Here is a 13,044-nt window from a genome sequence, read left to right as displayed (position 1 = left end):
TTCCGAGTTTCCAGTTGTTTTGAGTGCAGCAGAAGTCATGCTGGATTGACGACATGGCCAGTGCTGAATGTTTATTATTTTAAGCTTGGAAAAGAGACCCTTAAACCCAAACTTGGGACCCCACAACCACTCCACTGAATAGCAGGATTGCAGTTAGCTACTGACTCATTCCAAACCACTCATTGTTGAATGTGATTTCCAACTTGTTGAGTAATGTTTATGTCCAATGGCCGATGAGCACCGATATGTTTTATCTGTAATTTCTCTTCATATGATAAGGATTAAAAAGGATTTTCCAGTAGATTGATGTCAAAAAATCCACTGGGGTTGATATGCATGATCCATTTTTGCTGCAGCTCTTTGCCCCCCTGATTGAAAAATAATTACCCATATCTTTAACCTGACTACTATATCTGGTACTATTCCCAAAGTTTGGAAGGCAGCTCTTGTACTCCCCGTTCATTAATGTGGTGACCCTTATGACCTAGATAACTATTGCCCTATCTCTAAACTTTCTTGTCTAGCAAAAACATTAGAAGCTAAGATCTTTCTTATCTATGAATTGTATTTTGAATGTTCATCAGTCCGGCTTTAGACCAGGTCATAGCACTATCTCTGCTGCATCCCTTGTTATAAATTATGTTGTTAACTGTATGGATAAAAGGCAACATTGTGCTGCCGTCTTTATAGAGTTGTCAAAGGTCTTCGATACTGTTGATCACTCACTACTAATTCAGAGGCTTTCCTCAATTGGCCTAGAACAGGCTGCATAAAGCTGGTTTAAAAACTACTTAACGGATGGAACTCAAAGTGACTGTGATGGTGTTAAATAAAGTTTTCTGGACATAACAAAAGGTGTCCCGCAGGGGTCGTTCTGGGTCCAGTACTTTTACTGTAGACAGTGCCTTTGGAAAGTATTCAGACCCCTTGAATTTTCCACATTGTGTTACGTTACAGCCTTATTCTAAAATGTATTAAATATGTTTTTTTCATCAGCAATTTACACACAATACCCCAAAATGCAAAGTGAAAACAGGTTTTCAGACATTTTTGCAAATGTAGAAAAATAGAACTACCTTATTTACACAAGTATTCAGACCCTTTGCTATGAGACTCGAAATTGAGCTCAGGTGCATCCTGTTTACATTGATCATCCTTGAGATGTCTCTACAACTTGATTGGAGTCCACCTGTGGTCAATTGAATTGGTTGGACATGATTTGGAAAGGCACACACCTGTCCATATAAGGTCCCACATTTGACAGTGCATGTCAGAGCAAAAACCAAGCCATGAGGGTACCAAAGCATTTTTGCAGCATCCCCAAGAACACAGTAGCCTCCATCATTCTTAAATGGAAGATGTTTGGAACCACCAAAACTCTTCCTAGAGCTGGCCGCCCGTCCAAACTGAGCAATCGGGGGAGAAAGGCCTTGGTCAGGGAGGTGACCAAAAACCTGATGGTCACTCCGACGGAACTCTAGAGTTCCTCCGTGGAGATTTCCAGAAGAACAACCATCTCTGCAACACTCCACCAATCAGGCTTTTATGGTAGAGTGGCCAGACGGAAGCCACTCCTCAGTAAAAGGCACATGACAGCCCAATTGGAGATGACCAAAAGGCACCTAAAGATTCTCAGATCATGAGAAGCAAGATTCTCTGGTCTGATGAAACCAAGATGGAACTCATAGGCCTGAATGCCAGGAGTTACGTCTGGCGGAAACCTGGTACCATCCCTACGGTAAAGCATGGTGGTGGCAACATCATGCTCTGGGGATGTTTTTCAGGGGGAGGATAAGGAGACTAGTCAGGATTGAGGGAAAGATGAACGGAGCAAAGTACAGAGAGATCCTTGATGAAAACCTGCTCCTTAGCACTCAGGACCTCAGATTGGGGCAAAGGTTCACCTTCCAACAGGACAATGACCCTAAGCACAGAGCCAAGACAACGCAGGAGTGGCTTCGTGACATGTCTCTGAATGTCCTTGAGTGTCCCAGCCAGAGCCCGGTCTCTGGAGAGACCTGAAAATAGCTCTGCAGCAACACTCCCCATCCAACCTTACAGAGCTTGAGAGGATCTGCAGAGAGGAATGGGAGAAACTCCCCAAATACAGGTATTCCGAGAAGATACCCAAGAAGACTCGAGGGTGTAATTGCTGCCGACGGTGCTTCAACAAAGTACTGAGTAAAAGGTCTGAATACTTATGTAAATGTGATATTTCCATTTAAAAATGTTAATACATTTGCAAACATTTTGCTTTGTCATTCTGGGGTAGTGTGTAGATTGTTAATCAATTTTAGAATAATGCTGAAACGTAACAAAATGTGGAAAAAGTCAAGGGATCTGTATACTTTCGAATGCACTATTAACTATATTTGGTTGTCTGTAAAATAACTTTACCTGCACCTGTATATGGACGATACTGTTGTGTATTCTATTGCCCCCCCTGTTGACCAGGCACTATCTGAACTACAAGCTGCTTTCATTATAGAAAACCTTTGACCTTAAATTAGTATTGAAATAATTGGCTTTATAGTTATGTGGTGACCTCACGTGCCCCGCTTACCTTCAAAACAGTGGAGGCTGCTGAGGTGAGGACGGCTCACAATAATGGCTGGACTGAATGATTGGAATGGCATAAAACACATGGAAACCATGTGTTTGATACCATTCCACCCATTCCGCTCCAGACATTACCACAGCCCATGAGTATGTCTTATTTTATTTGTTTGTACTTTTATTTTCTTGTGTAATTTGTTGTGCAATTGTAAGATGCAGGGTTCCCTTGCAAAATAGACATTCTCCCTGTTAAAATAAATGTAATAAAAAATGAAGTACAGTGCACATACTCATTTTCATTTAGCCACACCCTTTGAGTTATGACACCTACCAATAACAGGAGTGATTACTGCGGCAGCAGTAAAAGTAGAAGTTGATCAACTGAAGGGGAAGATTCCCGGTGTTTGTGATGCTCGTCGTTGTTACAGGTGTCAAGCTTATGGGCATGTGGCAGCAATGTTTAGGAGGGAGGTTCCTAGGTGTGAGAAGTGTGCAGAAGGGCATGAGACAAAGGAATGTATTGGGGAAAGTAGTGGTATGTGTTAATTGTAGGGGTGCCCATGGGACTGGGGATCAGAAATGTCCTGTGCGAGAGAGGCAGGTTGAGGTGGTTTCCAGGGTTAGAGTAGTGCAGAAGTTGTTATATGCTGAGGCAGTGAAGAAAGCAGAGGAAGATGGGTCAAGGAGGACGGATTCTGAGAGGAGTGGTGTGAGAAGTAGATCTGTACCAGTAGAGGGATAGGCCAACAAGTGATATGTTTCAGTAAGATTGGATTTACAGCATGATTAGCAATGGTTATCAACAGTACTGCAGGGATGGAACATAAGTCTCAGAAAATTGAGGTTGTGGTGGCAGCTGCAGAGGTATTTAGGTTTGCGAGACTTGACATCAGAAGAGTTACAGGGTGTGTTGAGTGGTGATGTCCCATTCTTTAAGGTTGTTAGCATGAGGTAGGACTAAATAGATTTAAATATTGGAGTAGGGTGGTGGTCTTTTTTTGTGAGTGTAGTGTTAGATGGTAGGGTATTTGTATATTTCGTTTTCAAGCAAAGTATAAGGTATTTGTACTCCAGTCTAATAGATGGCGGTAATGCAACATATATTGGATGCCAACCGCGTTAAACCTCCTCGAAGAAGAACAACATTCTTTCTCTTCAGTGTAAACGGAAGTAAACAATGTCAACGACCAAAGAAACATTAAACTTTAGCGTTTTTAATTTGGTTATTTAGACGTTTATCAACACAATAGAACTCAGAATATAGACCATTTAACAGGAGAGCACCACATTCTTACCCCATGTAGTCTTTAATTCGCGTTGTAGACAGGACTTTATTGATAGATGTTATCTAGGTAACGCTAGCTGCTAACAATGGCTAACTGTATGGTTTTTCACACTCAAATAGCCTCCATCATGGAGGTGCTTGCGAATGCAGCGGTTGCAGATATTTGTAAACTCGTAGACGACGACTATGCAGTGTTTCGTTTGGAAATTTCTCAAAGCCAGAATGATAACAGGGCATTGCGGAGGAAACTACAGCTACTGGAACTGAAGATGGCACGGGAGCGCGCAGAGAGGACAATGCGAGATCGCGTCCTCGCCAGTCGACCCAGTAGTGTCAAGATCCTTGACCGATACAGAGGAATGGCAAGAGGTACAATTTCGCCCCATTCCCCTCTGCACATGTGTTCAGATTTGGGTCTTGGTTAGGTTTTGGATAGTATGAAATAATTTCCCTGATTACTTAGCTAGCTATGTTGTGCAGACACAATATCGTACAGGTATTCTGACCAGGTGAGCGCTACTTTTGGATGTAGATTGCAGAATGAGAGCAGGTCACACAGTCGTCAGTCAGGGCCCCGAAGAATCATTCATAGGTTGTTGTAACCAGAGCCACACATTTTTGGTTTGTCATACACGTACAATGTTTTGATTATTACTTGAAAAGTCACTAAGATTATATTTGGTTGTGGTCTTTTTTTTGCAAAATACCTATTTTGGATGCAGCTGTTAGCTAGAATGCTAACGCTCATTGACATACAGTGCATTTGGAAAGTATTCAGACCCCTTGACGTTTTCTAAATTTTGTTACTTTACAGCCTTACTCTAAAATGTGTTAAATCATTTTTTCACTCAATCTGCACACAATACTCCATAATGACAAAGCAAAAAGTATTCAGACCCTTTGCCATGAGACTCTAAATTAAGCTCTGGTGCATCCTGTTTCCATTGATCATCCTTGAAATGTTTCGACAACTTGGAGTCCAACAGTGGTAAATTCATATGATTGGACATGATATGGAAAGGCCCCACAGTTGACAGTAAATGTCAGAGCATAAACCAAGTCATGAGGTCGAAGGAATTGTCTGTAGAGCTCTGAGATACGATTGTTTCGACGCACAGATCTGGGGAAGGGTACCAAAAAATGTCTGCAGCATTGAATGTCCCCTAGAACACAGTGGCCTTCATCATTCTTAAATGGAAGAAGTTTGGAAACACCAGGACTTCCTAGAGCTGGCTTCCCGGTAAAACTGAGCAATCGTGGGAGAAAGGCCTTGGTCAGGGAGTTGACCAAGAACCCGAAGGTCACTCTGACAGAGCTCCGGAGTTCCTCTGTGGAGATTGGAGAACGTTCCAGAAGGACAACCAACTCTGCAGCACTCCACCAATCAGGCCTTTATGGTAGAGTGGCCAGACGGAAGCCACTCCTCAGTACAAGGCACATGACAGCCTGCTTGGGGTTTGCCAAAAGGCACCTAAAGATTCTCTGGTCTGATAAAACCAAGATTGAACTCCTTGGCCTAAATGCCAAGCACCACATCTGGAGGAAACCTGGCACCATCCCTACAGTGAAGCATGGTGGTGGCAGCGTCATGCTGTGGGGATGTTTTCAGCGGCAAGGACTTAGAGACCAGTCAGGATCGAGGGAAAGATGTACGGAGCAAAGTACAGAGAGATCCTTGATGAAAACCTGCTCCAGAGTGCTCAGGACTTCAGATTGGGGCAAAGGTTCACCTTCCAACAGGACAACAACCCTAAGCACACAGCCAAGACAATGCAGGAGTGGCTTCAGGACAAGTCTCTAAATGTCTTTGAGTGGCCCAGCCAGAGCGCGGTCTCTGGAGAGACCTGAAAATAGCTGTGCAGCGACGCTTCCCATCCAAGCTGACCGAGCTTGAGGGGATCTGCAGAGAAGAATGGGAGAAACTCCCCAAGTACAGGTGTGCCAAGCTTGTTGCGTCATACCCAAGATGACTTCAGCCTGTAATCGCTGCCAAAGGTGCTTCAACAAAGTACTTAGTAAAGGGTCTGAATATTTATGTAAATGTGATGTCATTTTTAAAAATATAAATGATAAAAAATTTAAAAAATCTGTTTTTGCTTTGTCATTATGGGATATTATGTGTAGATTGATGAGGGAAAAAACTAATCAATTTTAGAATAATGCTGTAACGTAACAATGTGGACAAAGGGGTCTGAATACTTTCCGAATGCACTGTAGGCTGTAGCAAAGCCGAAAGAGCCATAATTTTTAAGTGTAATGCAGTTGATTTGCGATGATGATAAATATTATCTAGCAGGACATTCATGCAAGCCTTAAAATCCAATTATAATCCAAAAGTACAGTAGTGTGAAATGCATTCATAAGCAACATGTACTTTTTTGTTGCTGACGTTCTATGAGAAATTCCCCATCTTCTGCAACCAAATTCTGCACATAGCCCTGGTGCAGCAATGTTTGAAAACACAGAATGGGGTCTATACCATTGAAAAGACCGTAGCTAACCTAAAATCATATTTTCCCCCAATCACTTTCTCAGGTGAAGGAAATCTCAATGGGGGCCACAAGAGCTTTGTGAAACCAGCGGGACATAATACATGGAGTGATGACCAACCAATCACTGTTGATGAGGGGAGTGGAACCTCAACCCAGCATGTTATCGTGATAGAGGTTAGTGTCATAGTGTAACATAAAAAAATGACAGTACATTAAATGTGGCCCGTTTATTTCAGAAAGGCTCCCCTCAGCTATTCACTTGCTTACATCCTTATTTATCTGCCATAGGGGAGCTTGTGAGACTTCCCTATGACATTGTTTTCCAATTCTACTCATGTACCGGTAATAACCTCCCCTCTTCTTGTGTCAGGATGCAGAGGCTGCAGGTCCTGGGGTCAAACTGGAGAGGTCTGAAGGAGAGGAGGACCCACGGCACAGCAGTGACATCCAGACTGGACAGGCTGGAGTGCCCCTTGAAGCCACGGAGGACCATACCACCGCGTCAGCGCAGCCCAGGACCCGAAGCAGCATCACGGAGGTCAGTGGAACGGCAAACGCCGTTCTCAAGTCAGAGACAGACACCAAGACTTTAACTGTAACACACAGGCTCTTACACACAGGATCTGACCACAGATCAGACCCAGAGAAACTGGGGTTGGGGACACTGGGCTGTCCTCCTGCTCCTGGTTCAGAGTATTTACCGGTATTTCAACAGAGCCAGAGGACAGTTTATTCCCTTGGAGATGGTGATGCATTAGACACTGGTGGTGATGGCCTTTCTTGTTCTTACACTACAGAGATGGACCCTAGCAACATGTCCTTGGGTTTAGATACACAGACTGATCTGTCTAGAGGGGACTGGAACCAGTACAGTAGTAGTCTATACTCTGATGGGTGCCTAGATAAGAAAGGGGAGGTTATGGTTGTAAATGAATTGACTGTGAAATTGGAGGGCAACACTCCTTCCACATGGAATGCAGATAGTCACCTAGGAGACGGACACTCACAGGGCAGAGATTTCTTAGATTATAGGGAAATCATAGAGACAAATCCAAATGTTGCGACCCATTCCCCTTTACACGTGTTCAGGGATCGTGACCCAGTGTCCACGTCGATGGGGCCTTCCGATTCACAAGGCCGCGTCCTTTTCGATCAGGTATTGAACTCAAACGAGAGTGTTAGACCCCAGGCTCAGGGAGGGGGATCAGAATCTGTCAATGGTAAAGAGAAGCGGTTCCTCTGCGTGTTCTGTAACAAAGGCTTCAGCTGCCCCCAGAAGGTAGAGATCCACCAGAGGGTCCACACAGGGGTGAAACCCTTCAGCTGTACCCAGTGTCACATGTGCTTTGCTGAGGCTGGCACCCTGAAGAGGCATCAAAGAGTCCACACAGGGGAGAAACCCTTCAGCTGTACCCAGTGTGAGAAGAGGTTCTCCCGTCAGCACCAGCTGAAGATGCACCTGAAGGTCCACACCGGAGAGAGGCCATTTGCCTGTATGCACTGCGGGAAGAGGTTCTCAGAGAGGAGATACCTCAGGATACACCAGCAGAAAAACCATTCCACTCTATAACCTAGAAAGTTACCATTCCACTCAATAGCGTCTGATGTTAACATCAAACCCTGCATTGAAGGTAGACTCAGTGAAATGACAGATGCACAAAGTAAACAGCAGTAGTTGGTCAATTTCCGCAACAACAAAGAGCATTGAAGTGCAAGGCCCAGACATTGTGGGCATATATATAAGCCTGACATTCAGAGGTTTAGCTACAACCTTCTAAAGTCGAGGAGTCAAAGAAATTTGACTTTGCTTTGGAAGTAATCTTATACCATATGTGACTCTCGCTATCAATTCACTTTCTGTAAAATATAATATGTATAATAAAATTGAATGTTCATATAAATTATTATTATAATTATATTTGGTAGCAGAATAACTTTTGGGGAAATCTGGTCTATCAATTTATTTTCCTTATCCATAATTTTTTTATTATTATTATTATTATCATTAAATAGCCTACCTAAAAGATGTAATGAGTCTTTGTTAAACTATGTAGAACTGCAGGAAATTGGCTTCAAAACAAAATTCCTAGGTCCCTCAAATTTAACAAAATCAAGCTGGGAGGGGCTATAGAATGATCACAAATACCTGTTTCATCACTTATATTTAACTACTTATTTTTTTCCAAATACACTTTTAATGAGAAAATGAATGCAGTTTATCAAGTTCATTCAGATTTGTAGTTGAGATGTGTGTATATGTGGTTTTTATATGGTCTAGTTAAAACTTGTTTGTTTAATAAACAAAACATTTGACTTTTCATTCTAAGACTTTCATTGAGACTCCCTTTAATATACATAACTTCTGATCATATAAATCACACAACAGCACTTTATAACCAATATAAACGAAATATACCTACCTATACACACACACTAACAAACACCTATTTATTATTGAACATTATGCCAGACAAAATTGAACGGGCCTATTTATATAATGAATTCGTAGGGCAGAAATGATAAAATATTTAAGTACTGGACCTCTAAGTAAAGGCTTCAGTCATGTAAAAGCTATACATAAATCCAATATGGTTCGCTCCTTGTTCAAGAAGGACCTTATTTCCATTATTCAGATTATAACCTCACTTTCGGTTGTTTGTTTAATTTTCAATCTTCAAAATATCACTATTTTTAAAACAAGCCATAGAAAGCTGGTTGACATTTCAGTTTAGTCCACCAGAGAAAAGACAGAACAAATATTACAACACATATTATGGTTCAACTCAAATATACTAATTGATATAAAAATGAAAAAAACTGTCATCTTTGTCAATTATATTATAAATAGGACTAGTAGAGTTATTTCACACATGCAGTTTACAAAAATATGGAAATGTCTGCTCTATCCAAAATTACAACCAACTGCAGCATTACTGCAAAAATGAATGAGGCAAGTGAAAGGGGTACAAGGTAACGAATTTGTCTGTTAGACCTGCATTAAAGACCAAAATTGGTTAAAGAAAATTGTGATAAATAAAAGTATACCAGTTTCATTTTAGGACCAAATGCACAGGTTGCAAAATAGTTGAAGAGATTTTCGATGTACCGATTCCATGGCACGTGGTTTTTGTGACAACTACGCTTGATTCAAAACTTTGAGTCTTTCAATTTTGAATTATTATGCAAGATTCTTGCAACCAATATAATGTTATGCACAGTGTGTATATCTATATATCTTTCTTTCTACAGTGCATTCAGAAAGTATTCAGACCCCTTGACTTTTTCCACATTTTGTTATGTTACAGCCTTATTCTAAAATGGTGTAAATATTTTTTTCTCCTCACCATTCTACACTCAATACCCCAATACCCCAAAGCAAAAGCAAATTGATAAAAAAAATATAAAAAAACGGAAATATTACATTTACATAAGTATTCAGACCCTTTACTCAGTACTTTGTTGAAGCACCTTTTGCAGCGATTACAGCCTCGTCTTCTTGGGTATGACTAAAAGTTTGGCACACCTTTATTTGGGGAGTTCCTCCCATTAATCTTTGTAGATCCTCTCATGCTCTGTCAGGTTGGATGGGGAGCGTCGCTGCACAGCTATTTTCAGGTCTCTCCAGAGATGGGGTTCAAGTCAGGGCTCTGGCTGGGCCACTCAAGGACATCCGTAGACTTGTCCGGAAGCCACTCCTGCATTGTCCTGTTGGAAGGTGAACCTTCGCCCCCAGTCTGAGGTCCTGAGCGCTCTGGAGAAAGTCTTCATGAAAGATCTCTGTACTTTCCTCCGATCATCTTTCCCTCGATCCTTACTATTCTCTGCCGCTGAAAAACGTCCCCAGCATGATGCTGCCACCACCATGCTTCACTGTAGGGATGGTGCAAGGTTTCCTCCAGACGTGATGCTTGTCATTCAGGCCAAGGAGTTCAATCTTGGTTTCATACGGCCAGAGAATCTTGTTTCTCATGGTCTTAAGAGTCCTTTAGGTGCCTTTTTGCAAACTCCAAGCGGGCTGTCGGGCTGTCATGTGCCTTTTACTGCGGAGTGGCTTCCGTCTGGCCAATCTACCATAAAGGCCTGATTGGTGGAGTGCTGCAGAAATTGTTGTCCTTCTGGAAGGTTCTCCCATCTCCACAGATGAACTCTGGAGCTCTCTGAGTGACCATCGAGTTCTCGGTCACCTCCCTGACCAAGGTCCTTCTCCCCCAATTGCTCAGTTGGGCCGGGCGGCCAGTTCAAGGAAGAGTCTCGGTGGTTCCAAACTTCTTCCATTTTAGAATGATGGAGGCCACTGTGTTCTTGGGGACCTTCAATGCAGGTACCCTTCCCCAAATCTGTGCCTCAATATAATCCTGTCTCGGAGCTCTACAGATAATTCCTTTGACCTCACCTTATGGCTTGGTTTTTGCTCTGACATGCACTGTCAACTGTGGGACCTTATAAACAGGTGTGTGCCTTTCCAAATCATGTCCAATCAATTGAATTTACCACAGGTGGATTCCAAAAAATAAGGTATATCAGTTTATATATATTTTTTATAAATGTGCAAACATTTCTAAAAACATGTTTTCGCTTTATCCTTATGGAGTATTGTGTGTAGAGTGCTGAGGAATTCCATTTTAAAATAAGGCTGTAACATAACAAAATTTGGAAGAGGGGAACGAGTCTGAATACTTTACGAATGCACTGTATATATGGGGGATACAACCATCCCAGCTCTGCAGATTTTGCTGCGAAGGGACAGAGTCATTAGATCACTTGTTTTGGTACTGCCCATATGTGGCTTGTTTTTGGTTGCAGGTTCAGGAATGGCTGAAGAATTGCTACATTTACCAGGCGCTAACTCTGCAAATAGCACTGCTGGGTGATTTTGAAAAAAAAAAAAGTCATAGTCAATCGATCAATAATATAATAATACTCTTAGCAAAAATGGTCATCTTTAATTTACAATTGTAGAAACAATGAGAATAGAAAGGTTCAGAACATTGGTCAAACAGCACAGTTGAAAAATACAGTGGGGAGAACAAGTATTTGATACATTGCCAATTTTGCAGGTTTTCCTACTTACAAAGCATGTAGAGGTCTGTAGTTTTTATCATAGGTACACTTCAACTGTGAGAGACGGAATCTAAAACAAAAATCCAGAAAATCACATTGTATGATTTTTAAGTAATTCATTTGCATTTTCGTTTACTGCAATTAGGGGAGGGGTGGTTAAAAAAAAAAAAAGTATACTTGATGATGACTTTTGACTTATCAGTCTCACTGAGGTGAGCCGACTGTAAACTACTGTCTGATTGGTATTAGCTGACTTATTTACCCACAACATCATAATTTATGTCCACCATGATGGGTGTAACAGCAATGAAGTTATTCTGTAACTACAGTACAGGTCTCATGTAGTGGAGATGGGTAAACACTCCATGTTTAAAGTGTGTTTTATCTCTGCGTTTTTAGTGTGTACTGTACGTATCTGATGGAGTCTATGTCTATGTAATCTGTATCACCTCTCTCTTCCAGGAGGAGGAGGAGGTGCTACTGGTGAAGGAGGAGGGGTGTGAGGAAGGTCTGGGGAACCCTAAGGGGACCATGGTCATGGAGGACAACCAGAATACACCTCCTCCTGAACCAACAGAGGAACCAGCTGAGCAGCACAGGACCACACACAGTCTCACTGAGGTGAGCTTGCCCAAGTCCCCCCCTGCTTCTCCTTCACCCAAATCCAGACAGCTGATGTTCTGAAAGAGCTGCAAAATTTGGATCCCTACAAATCAGCTGGGCTAGACAATCTGGACCCTCTCTTTCTAAAATTACCCGCTGAAATTGTTGCAACCCCTATTACTAGCCTGTTCAACCTCTCTTTAGTATCATCTGAGATCACCAAAGATTGGAAGATTGGAAAGCTGCCGCGGTCATCCCCCTCTTCAAAGGGGGAGACACTCCAGACCCAAACTGTTATAGACCTATATCCATCCTGCCCTGCCTTCCTAAATCTTCGAATGCCAAGTTAACAAGCAACACCCACTTGTAGCACACACTCCAGCAGGTATATTTCACTGGTCATCCTCAAAGCCAACACCTACTTTGGCCACCATTCCTTCCAGTTCTATTGCTGCCAATGACTGGAACGAATTGCAAAAATCACTGAAGCTGGAGACTTATATCTCCCTCTCTAACTTTAAGCATCAGCTGTCAGAGCAGCTTACCGATCACTGTACCTGTACACACCCCATCTGTAAATAGCACACCCAACTACCTCATCCCCATATTGTTTTTTTTTCTTTCTCTTTTGCACCCTAGTATCTCTACTTGCACATCATCATCTGCACATCTATCACTCCAGTGTTAATGCTAAATTGTAATTATTTCCATTCTATGGCCTATTGATTGCCTTACCTCCCTAATCTTACTACATTTGCACACACTGTACATAGATTTTTCTATTGTGTTATTGACTGTACGTTTGTTTAACCCATGTGTAACTCTGTGTTATTGTTTTTGTTGCCCTGTTTTGCTTTATCTTGGCCAGGTCGCTGTTGTAAATGAGAACTTGTTCTCAACTGGCCTATCTGATTAAATAAAGGTGAAAAAAAATTAAAAATAGAAATACAGTTAAATGCTTATTACAAGCCCTTAATCAACAATCTTTTAAGAGGTTTTAAGAAAAATACGTTTAAGTAAAAAATAGAAAATAAAAGTTACAAATAA

At 41.8% G+C, this 13,044-nt stretch overlaps 2 protein-coding genes across 12 annotated transcripts in view; one reads left to right on the top strand and one right to left on the bottom strand.

Annotated features, from left to right (window-relative positions):
* LOC109901251 (zinc finger protein 583-like) overlaps window positions 1-13,044 on the bottom strand; it is an 880,650-nt gene that overhangs the window by 753,853 nt on the left and 113,753 nt on the right. The window lies entirely within an intron of this gene.
* LOC109901176 (zinc finger protein 606-like) overlaps window positions 3,690-13,044 on the top strand; it is a 67,423-nt gene continuing 58,068 nt past the window's right edge. The window contains exons 1-4 of one of the 2 annotated variants that reach the window (XM_020497222.2): window positions 3,690-4,210; window positions 6,377-6,507; window positions 6,704-6,871; window positions 11,857-12,015. In XM_020497222.2, coding sequence (XP_020352811.2) covers window positions 3,928-4,210; window positions 6,377-6,507; window positions 6,704-6,871; window positions 11,857-12,015 — 741 coding nt within the window. In that variant the 5' untranslated portion in view covers window positions 3,690-3,927. The remainder of the gene's footprint in view (window positions 4,211-6,376; window positions 6,508-6,703; window positions 6,872-11,856; window positions 12,016-13,044) is intronic. The other variant, XM_031836557.1, reaches the window with a different exon arrangement.

Source organism: Oncorhynchus kisutch, linkage group LG12 (assembly GCF_002021735.2).
Source record: "Oncorhynchus kisutch isolate 150728-3 linkage group LG12, Okis_V2, whole genome shotgun sequence".
NCBI classification, from domain to species: domain Eukaryota; kingdom Metazoa; phylum Chordata; class Actinopteri; order Salmoniformes; family Salmonidae; genus Oncorhynchus; species Oncorhynchus kisutch.
The sequence above is the reverse complement of the archived record's forward strand: the minus strand, read 5'-3'. Positions and strand labels throughout refer to the sequence as shown.